This window comes from Miscanthus floridulus, chromosome 8, assembly GCF_019320115.1.
Source record: "Miscanthus floridulus cultivar M001 chromosome 8, ASM1932011v1, whole genome shotgun sequence".
Classification (NCBI taxonomy): Eukaryota; Viridiplantae; Streptophyta; class Magnoliopsida; order Poales; family Poaceae; genus Miscanthus; species Miscanthus floridulus.
In genome coordinates, this window is record NC_089587.1 from 201278249 (window position 1) to 201288711 (window position 10463).

The window sequence follows — 10463 nt, forward strand, 5'->3', positions numbered from 1 at the left end:
CTGGAGATGCCGCAAGTCACGCGACCACGGGTGGGACAGCACGGCGTTGCGAATCAAGCGGCCGCTTCTATGCCAACTGAGTTGGCCATCCGGGCGTCGACAATGCGGCATCGCCCGTATCGATGGCAGAGCTAGTGCACCAGCCGTTGGCCTCTGCGGCGTACGCTGGTGAGATCTCGTCGTCATCGGCTGGCTTGGCCCCATGTCACTCTGCTCAGGGCAGGAAACGGTCGCGGACGCCTTTGTCGAATTAGGAGGTTGCAGAGCTTGAGTTGTTGAGGCGCAGCCGTGGATCATTGATTGACGATGAAAGCCACAACGCTCAACCACCATCGGCTGAGGTGTCCCTGTTGGCACAATTGGAGGCACGGCTGTACATCCCGTTCGAGACCCCGTTGCTCAGCAAGCCGAGGCTGAGAAGGTCCAGGACACCTTCAATGGTGATGTGGGTGCGTCGGAGTGGGAGGTTGACTGCTAAGACTAAGGCCTCTAACCCGATTGTCCAAGCACAAAATGTGCTCAAGCAAAAGCTAGGAATCACAGATATGCCGTAAAGTCCAGACCCTGTGACTTTAGACAGTATCAAGGCCTTCTTCGCTACAGCATTGTCACCCTCCAAACAAAAGACCCTTCAAACACTCTTCACTCCAGACTTAGCTTCGAGCCACGCTCTTTAGCCGCTGAGCTCAAGGCCTACTGGGTTGTCCCTATGCTATCCATCTTTTGATCGCTAAGTATTTTCTTTTGTAAATCACAACTATATGATCTCTGTCAACATTTAACTCAGTAATCATAAATTACCATCTTAATTTTAATTTATAAAACTCTTATTCTACTTAATGAATACCGTGCCAATAGGACGTTGGAGGAAAAAAAACAGTTCCAAAATCACAAGAGGAATAATAGCCAATCAAATTTAACATTTCATTGCTGCAAAGGAAGATACAACGTGGTGTTCCACTTTCAGTACTAATAGGGACACATGATTCCACCCAAATAACTAGACACAGCAGAGATCTAAGAATCAGATAACTCTCTACATCAAGGAAACCACGGCACAGGGAACCAAGAGTAAGGCACGAGCAGCAGCTGCAGACGACGGAGACGAGCACGCGCTCAGCCGCCGAATCCGTAGAGGGTGCGGCCCTGGCGCTTGAGCGCGTAGACGACGTCCATGGCGGTGACGGTCTTGCGGCGGGCGTGCTCGGTGTAGGTGACGGCGTCGCGGATGACGTTCTCGAGGAAGATCTTGAGCACGCCGCGGGTCTCCTCGTAGATGAGCCCGGAGATGCGCTTCACGCCGCCCCTCCTCGCCAGCCTTCGGATCGCCGGCTTCGTGATCCCCTGGATGTTGTCGCGGAGAACCTTGCGGTGGCGCTTCGCGCCGCCCTTGCCCAGCCCCTTGCCGCCCTTGCCGCGCCCAGACATCGCCGACGAGGTGGAATTAGACTCTAGTGACGGTGGTGTGCTACGAGAAGATCGTGGGATTCGAATTCGCCGAGGTGAGTTTGGTGCGGTGGAGCGGTGGATTTGGGGTGGGTTTTATAGGGGAGAGAGGATTTGGGATTTGGGAGGCCGCGCGCGGGGAGATGGGGAAATTTTGCGTCGGTGGTTTGGGCGGGAGCCGGGAGGGGAGGATTTTCGGGGGATGGGTGCGTTCGAAACGTCAGATCGGGGTTGGAGGGTGGGATGGGTTTTGGTGCTGTTGCTGCGGATCGCTGAGCTGGACGGGCGGAATCCGTGGGTCACAGCCTCACAGGCGTTGGATGCGATCTGATGGCGGAGGACTCGTCACATGGGATTGACACGGATCGATGACATGGCAGATCGCTCGCAATTAGTTCACGAAAGGGCCTGGCGGCATGATGGTTCGCATGAGAAAGGATGGTAGACCTGGTAAATAAATAATATATACTTCGTCCATCCAAAAAAATAACACTATCTCAGCACAGCATCATGCTAAAATATTTTAAATTTAACTAATTATATAAAAATATATTTATAATATCAAATGACTATCATTAAAATTGCAAGAGGTATATTTTATACTGTACATATTTGGTGTCTATGTAATTGGTCAAACTTTAGACACATTAACCAAAAACATATCTAGAATTGTATTTTTTTTACAAAGATAGTATCATCGTAGTGGACAGGCACGGAGCCAGCGGTGGGGCTAGGGGGGCTCCAGCCCCCCTACTGCTCGCGAGCAAGCGAAGCCCCGTAGAGTCACCGTCTGAAATTTTAGCTGTAGATGTACAGGTAGGAGGGGCTGAGATTTGCTGAACCTCTTTTCTTACTAATTACCGTTGTTTAGCCCCTCCTAAATTTTTTCCTAGCTTCGTCCCTGGTAGTGGATATCGAAAAAATGTAATAAGCCAAATATCAATACTACAACATTAATACAAATATGTAGTACATCATTTTTAGTTTTTATTCAATATCAAGCTTCTTTAATTTTGATCAAATTTATCAAAGTAGAAATAGCTAGAAGATCTCTAACTATTAGAGACCAGATTGGAACCCATCTGAATTTTTCCACCATGTATCTAATTGTAACCTTTCATCACTGAAACTTAAGTTTTATAATGCAACGAGTAGATGCAAATTCTATCTTTTGCCTGAAGAACTCGATCTGGAGTCACTTGGAGTCTGCTCATCAGATAGAATAAACATGGGCAAGTTGTGGCTCCTTATGACCTTTTGATACTCTAGAAAGAGTCTAACTAGTTGTCTCAACTCTCATATTTTAGTTTCGTTTATGAATGTCTCCTTTTAAGCGCACAACAACAATGGCCCCGTTCGGCTTACCTTATAATCCACATTATTCAGCTTGTTTTTTTTAGCTGAAACAATATTTTTCTCTCACAACAATTCAGCCAGAACAGTATTTTTCAGCTAATTTAGCCAAGTTTCAGCAAGCCAAACAGTGCCTGTGAGAAGAACAATATTAGTGCTTTTGGAGCTTGCATACAATGCATAGTCAACTCGTTAACTAGTTCATTGGAGTTCCAAATCCCGTTAATCAACTCGCACGACCAACACCAACTCCAGAAAACAAGTATGTTGTAGGATGCCTATATGTAGAGAACACTCTTTTGTGGCCTTGTTGAGCTCCTTCGGAGGTCCATGGAGAACTTCTGCTTTTGCCCAATCATCTTTAGCAGGACACTCATGATGTTGCTCTGTAGCATATGTATTGAGAGAACATTAGACTTCAATATCCCATTCAACGTGCCACAGGTTGTGTTGCTTTAGGGCATATTTGGCTTGCTTCCTCGGATTGCCAAGCTGTTAGTGACGCACGCCAAGACGCGAGCAGCGGTGGGCGGCAACGAAGGCGAGGATGAGTGGCGCGTCGGGCAGAAGCGATTGCAAGGCCGCACGAGGGGGCAACGACTTGCGCAAGCAGTGTGGGAAGGCATTGGCTGTGTTGGTCTAAGAAGAAGATAAGGCTCGGGTTCGGCGGAAGAAATGAAGGGCGTAATAGTTTTCTGTATCATTCTAAAGGTACCAACCAAGAATGACACGTAAGATGTTAGGAAACCCTGTTTAGATAGTACGATTAACAACTACCCTCTCCACTCTAAATTATAAGATGTTTTAATTTTTTACTAGATTCGTAGTTTTTGTTATTCACTTAGGTGTATATTTATGTTTAGCTATACAGTAATCTACGTTCATTCTAAATTATAAGAAGTTTTATCTTTTCAAGATACATAGATTTTTCTTTGCACTTAGATATGCACCGTGTTACATGGTAAAGTCAATGTATCTAGAAAAGTTAAAACTTCTTATAATTTAAAACGGAGAAACAATTGACTATTTTTTGTAGTCCCTAAAAATCCAAACAAACATACTATAATTTCTAATCCACTAATCATGAACTAGCACGCCCATTAGTTCATAGATATGAGTTAATATAACTAGTTGTTAGTCCCAGTCTACCCTAGTCTATCAAACGGACCCTAAGTTTAAATCAAATACATTGAAAAGGAACCTTCTATTGCAATGCTTTTTATATTTGGATGGTAACGAATTCTCTTTCTCCAACCGTGCTGCCTACACAACCAAGGTTCGCTTGTGTCTTAGTTATGAGCTGTTGAAAAATTATTATGAGGTATACGTTGTGAAAAAACTGTACTCCCTCCGTTCTAGAAAAAGAGTCGTTCTGGGACGGAGCGCGGCTACCAAGATCAAAGCAAAAAGACCACCATACCCCTATTCTACATACCCGCGCCTCCTTCTCCGACGTCGGGCCGCTCCATCTTTGCCACCGCACTAAGCCACGCCGCCACCTCAGCCTCGACGCTGATTGGCCCCTCCAACAATGCCTGCGCCACGCCCGCCATCGCCGGGAAAAGGCGGTATGGCTGCAGCTGCGTCAAGAAGAGGTTCCGCACAGATCTCCGCCGCATTGGCCTGGATCTCCATCTGCCAAGCCTGGATCTCCGCCGCACCAGCCTGGATCTCCACCGCACCAGCCTGGATCTCCACCGCACCAGCTTGGATCTCGACAGGCGTTGCCTGGATCGCCGCTGCACCGGCTGGCGCCGGAGAAGAAGAGGAGGGCGAGCGCGGCATCCGCGCCAGTGGAGGAGGAGGGACCAGGGTGGCTCTGCGTTGGTCAAGAAGAGGGGCCCAGGCGCTGGCCTCCGCGCCATTGGAGAATAGGCAGACGCTGGCCCTCGCGTCCGCGGAGGAGAAAAGGAGGGGCAGGCGCCGGCCTTCACGCCGGCGGAGGAGAAGAGGAGGGGGGGCGCCGGCCTCCGCGCAACAGTGAAGAAAACGCCGGTCGATGACGGTGTGGTGCGAGATGCGAGAGGAAAGTAGAGAGGCGAGATACGTGCGAGGAAACGCGAGGCATGGAGGGTGTAGGCATGCTGCCTCGATTCGGGGTAAAGTGGTGGGCCTACACTAAACGATTGTTTTATTTTTTTTGACACATTTCAAGCCCGAGAATGACTATTTTTTTTTTGATGGAGGGATAGATATTTTTTTGAAACAACTGTTATGAAATCTACTCCCTCTCTTTGTTTTTCTTGAAACAACTTTAAAATATCCCTCTATTTCTACTCATTTTAAAAAGGTAAAAACTAAAAACAAAATATAAGGTGATGTGATAATTGTACTCTGTTTCTGAAAAAACTTTCAGATTCCACAGCTCTGTGTTTTTTTGGCGGAAGCAATTTGCAGAAGCTTAGAAACACAGCCTGAACCTCGCGGCACGCAAACACTAGCGGGCGAGTTCAACCGTGTCGTCCGCGCTCCGTGCCTCCGTGCAACCACCGAACCAAACCTGCCACCGCCCGGTTCTCCTGACCTGTGCGGCGTGCCCGTGCCCCGCCGGAATATCGATCGCATGGCCTGCGCCGGCGCCGCGCGGAAGATCTCGGCGGTGCTCTACCACTACCCGTGCTCGGACGGTGCGTTCGCCGCGCTCGCCGCTCACCTCTATTTTTCCGCCGCCGCCCACCCCGTCCGCTTCTTCCCCAATACGGTCTACGACCCCATCAGGTACCATGATACCCTCTTTCGCTCCGAAGTTGCTATCCACTGCGAACTCCAATGCACGCAACGGGGTCTGCTGAGATATGCAACACCGCAGGAAGCACCGGCGTTTCTGGTGTTTACTCTTGCAGTACTGTAGATTTGAACAGAGCTTTATGAGTACGGTGTACTCAAGCTTTATCATACTGCAACTATTGACTGTGGGATGTGGCTCTAGACTTTCAATTCTCTGATTCCAAAGGTGTGGTGATCTAATTGTCACATAAAACAGTAAATACCTGATGAAAGTGTGAACCTTAAGTGATTGTAGTGTAGGCATTATAAAAGTTCTGCTACGGACTCTTCTAGTTGTATTTTGTTGTGGGAAGGATTCAATCTGTACTAGGTTTAGCATAATCAAAGCTAGATGGAACTAACGTTGTTGGATTTCATTAAATCATAACACACACAACACCTCTTTTGGTACTTTTGTGGGATTTTTATCTTAGTGAAACAAACTCTTGTGCAGTTGTGCTGATGCTTTTGTTCTGGTATATTCCTTCTGCTATGACATTTTTTTTCCTGTTTTGTAGGAGTGATTCACTTCCGTTGGAAGAAATAAAAGATGTTTACCTGCTTGACTTTGTGGGACCTCCCGGTTTTGTTGAAGATATATCCACTAAAGTCGAAAGGTCTGTAAGCATATGCACCCAGTTTTCATATCCTGAACATAGGAATTGCTTTATGTGAGCAAATGTAGTGAAGTCACCTCCATTCTTGATTTCTATCTCGCCAGAGGGAGGTAAAGTCACTATCTGTGTTTTTTTAAGAAAAATCGGCAAGAGAATTGCCGAGTTATATTATTAGAAAGGAAAAGTACCAAAACAAAACATACAACAACCAAAGGAAAAATACATGCAGCTGTGCAACTGCTTTGGGGACTAACAACACCTCCCCTACAACTACTACTAAAAGAGCAGCCAAAGTACAACTAAAAAGCTCAAAACCGAAGAGGGTGCCACTTGGAGATATTGGAATAATGATCCATGAGCCTTGGGGTCCCAGCTTTTTGCCAAATGAAATTGCTTGATATCCTCCTGAATGATGTAAGCTTATTGAACCAGTTGGAGACCGATTTTTGGAATGTTCGTCGATTCCTTTGTTTCCACAGATTCCACCAAAAATAGATCATTACCCCATCCAAATTCCTCCTGTCCTTTTTGGGGACACTAAGCCTGCTTTTGCCCCATCACCGATAAATCGAAGTTGCCATCAGAATAACCTGTGGGTTTGATAGACCATTCCAAATTGAGACGTCCTTCCATACTTTTGGTTTCAAATCCTTGTTCTCCTTAACAGATAATGCACATCAACTCTCCATGTTGTCATATTCTTTAATGCATATGACAGTATGCATGCAAGATGTCATGTGTAGCTCAACAGTGATTATTTTGCCATAATCTGTCGCATGAAATTCATTAATCAAAATCTAAGAGATTTCTGTTCTTTGTACACTATGCAGTCATTTGGAACAGTGTGAAGCTTTCAATATGTAATCCTTTTTGTTGATAATTTTTTATTTTTCAAACCCCTGTCCGATTGAACACTATTGCACTTAAATATTTATCCTTTTTCAGAGTAACGATCCTGGACCATCATAAAACTGCTTTTGAAAGTTTGTCTGGGAATGCCTACACTTGGGCAAAATGTGACCAAGGTGATAGACATGCAGCGTAGTGGTGCGACAATTGCATTTGACTTCTTTAGAAACAAGCTCTTGACAGAAGTTAGCACCTTACGGGGTAATGAAAGTGGTAAAGATGTAGCCGAGGTCAAATATGTACCTGACAACAAGGTTGAAACAGTGCACAAGCTTTTTAAGTTTATTGAAGATGGGGACTTATGGAGATGGAAAGTTCCAAATAGCAAGGCCTTCAGCAGTGGACTTAAAGATTTGGACATTGAATTCAATGTCAATGCAAACAGTAAATTGTTTGATCAGGTAACACCTGCCTGATGTTAGTCCTTTGGTGCAGCAGTGACTACTCGCAAAAAGGAAGTCCACAGTGTTCCTCCTTACATCACCTGATGTTTGTTTCATACCCGAATTATTGATTAGTTGAAGTTATTATATTAACATCTCAAGCTTCATGCATATGAAACAGTTGCTTAAATAACCAGAATTTCCACTTGATGTATAATCAAGAGGTTTCATGATTTTGGTTTTAGTTGAATAATATGCATCTGATCATCTCAAAGCTCTCCAGTCAATGGAAAAATTGTTTAAATTTTTACCATAAAGTGATAAAAAAATCAGGAAAATGTTTCATGAGATGTTATCATCCAATACAGGATAACTGTGTTATATCTGGTGCTCCTAAAAAAACCGTAGACCAGTTAGTTTGGATATTGGACACAGTGTCTCCTCCTAAATTCCTAATGTTTACTTACCTGGCTGTGACAGTTGCTGGAGTTGGATCCTGAGCATGTCGTTTCCCATGGACAAGCAACATTATTAGAGAAGCAAAGATTAATAGATGATTGTCTGGAGAAATCTTATGAAATTTCCCTGGGAAGTGGCCAGTTTGGGAATTGTCTGGTAATTATGTCACACATTATTTTTCATATACTGTTTATTATCGAAGTTCAACTTTTAGTGACCTTTTTGTTTTATTCATGCCCTTACTAGTTTCGCACTATTAGCAGGTACAGTACCAGTTGGTTTTATATGGTGTCCTTGGTGGTCCCATATAAGACTGTTATTTTTTTTACTACCTTTGTATTCACAGTCACAGGTACTACTTGATTACTTATATAATTTTGCCTTTTCATGGCCCATTAGGCTGTTGATGCTGATGCTATTTCAAATTTGAGAAGCGAACTTGGAAATCAACTAGCTAGCAAGAGCTGTGATTTGAATCTAAGGCAAGTTTTTTCCCTCCTATTGATATATGTATCCAGACTCAAGTCTTTTCTTGTATTGCTTCTTATTCAATATTCACTAGCACGTTATGTGGACTTTGCTACATCATAGTTTCAATGATGTGAGTTGTGCCCTTTTGTTTCAGGGGAATTGGGGCTGTTGTATACAAAGTCCCTGAGTTGAATAATGACCAGATGCTGAAAATAAGTCTAAGAAGTTTAGAACAAGAAGACACAACTTGTATCTCTCAGGTACATCTTTTCCCTGATGATGAGGTTTATAAGGCTGTATTTACCTCATCTAACAAGAAGACACTATAGATGTGTTGATGCTTTATATTGCTTGCTTGTAGGAATATGGTGGTGGGGGACATCGGAATGCAAGCTCGTTTATGCTGAGTTTGACTGAGTTTGACAGGTGGAAGGTCGGAGCTGGACCTTATCGACCAAAAGGTGCATAACCATCTGGCTTTCTTCATTGCTCTACACTTCTGTTAATCAAGAAGATTAATGAAGAAACACATGCAGAAGAACAAAACCCCAAACTTGGGGGTGTGAGACATGAGAAACATCATACCCACATAGCAGTTAGAAGACAATTCCCGAAACTTATGCAGCATTCTGCTACCATGTCATATCTTACCCTATGACACTTATTAATAGCCTGCCGTGTGGGCACACGCTTTTACAAAATCTGCTGAAACCATAATTGCAGAGCTCTACATGTCTCACATACTAGCTTTTAGACCCTGAATATGTTTTATTAGTGCTTAAATGCCTCTTTTTACTTTTTATTTAAGCAAGTGCTACTGTGATTAATGTGTAGTTCTGTAACTGTAAGAACATATGAGCATCGTAGCTGCCACACTGTTTTAGTGTGCCAACCACATGTGCTGCCCCATCTGCACCACATGTGCCGCCCCATCTGCTGAAAGCCTGAAACTGGGCTCAACATCCAAAAGGGTATTTATGTCTTCTGTAAATTCAGTAGTGCCTCTGCCTTCCTCCTTGGCCTCGCTTGAGTTGCCCTTGCCGGTTCCTGTTCCTGGGGCCTGCAGTAGCCACAGCAACCTAAGGGTTCACAGGTCACACACTCACACTGATCAGTGCCCTTCCACAGTGGGAGTTAGGGATGCGGTCCACGAACCTGTAACTAGGCTTAATTTACGGGTTCTTCGGCTGCCACTCATTCACAGCTGCAAGCCAGAGAGCAAAACACTGTAGAAAAAGCAAAAGAAGCAGCTGCAGTGCTGAAAAAAAAGAACAGCCGAACAGACGAGAAGCCTATTTACAGGTTCATGGACCTGTAAAAATATACAACAGGATGAGGAGCTGCTGATGGGTGTATGTGGTGGACGATGACTTGCTGATGTCATCCTATATCCACCGGGGCACTATGAATGTAGCCGTTTCGAAATCGGTAATTAACTTTAAGATGGGAGCTGTTGTATACTTGGAAGTGTGTAGTTGTATGGAAATGTATCAGCATTTTAATTTGATATCGTGGAGTTCAAATTGTGCTGATGCTGCTGTAGCTGTACCGAAGAATGTGAACGCGAGAAATGTGTCTCCATAATAAATTGTTTCTGGCTCAGGAATGGTGCATGTTGGATATTTGGATGTGATGGTATGTGTGTTGACAAATGGTTTTCGGTTAATAAAATTGGTATCAATGTGTATCTGGAACTTCAGACAACTTAGGAAAAACTGTGCCTTTAATGCTACGTAAATCTTGTAAACACTGAGCGAGGATACGCTGATTGTTCTTCTGTATCATGGGTTATTGTTGTTCTGGGGCTGAACCGCATGTCAGATTTAGCTGTGCTGTTGCGAAATTCTACTGTACAGAAGGAATTTAATTTGTATTTTTAGTTTTTTACGTCACATGTGGCACCGTGCACGACAGCGTCTCCGCGCCACGGCCGACGGGTAAGAACCACAGCGTGACGATCGCAGGCCGGAACTCGTCGCTGCAGCGGCGGTCGTGGCCGTCTATGGCGCCGAAGTGCGAGGTATGCAGAGCCGGGCCTAGCGATCTCGACTCCGTAGGT

The 10463-nt window shown here is 44.7% G+C and overlaps 1 protein-coding gene and 1 pseudogene across 1 annotated transcript; one reads left to right on the forward strand and one right to left on the reverse strand.

Moving 5' to 3' along the window:
- Nucleotides 1-900: 900 nt before the first annotated feature.
- Nucleotides 901-1493, reverse strand: LOC136474579 (histone H4). The gene has a single exon (XM_066472144.1). It carries the CDS (start codon nt 1426-1428, stop codon nt 1117-1119), a length of 312 nt encoding a protein of 103 aa, XP_066328241.1. The 5' UTR covers nt 1429-1493; the 3' UTR covers nt 901-1116.
- A 3756-nt stretch (nt 1494-5249) lies between these two features.
- LOC136474580 (uncharacterized) lies at nt 5250-9299 on the forward strand (annotated as a pseudogene).
- Nucleotides 9300-10463: the final 1164 nt, after the last annotated feature.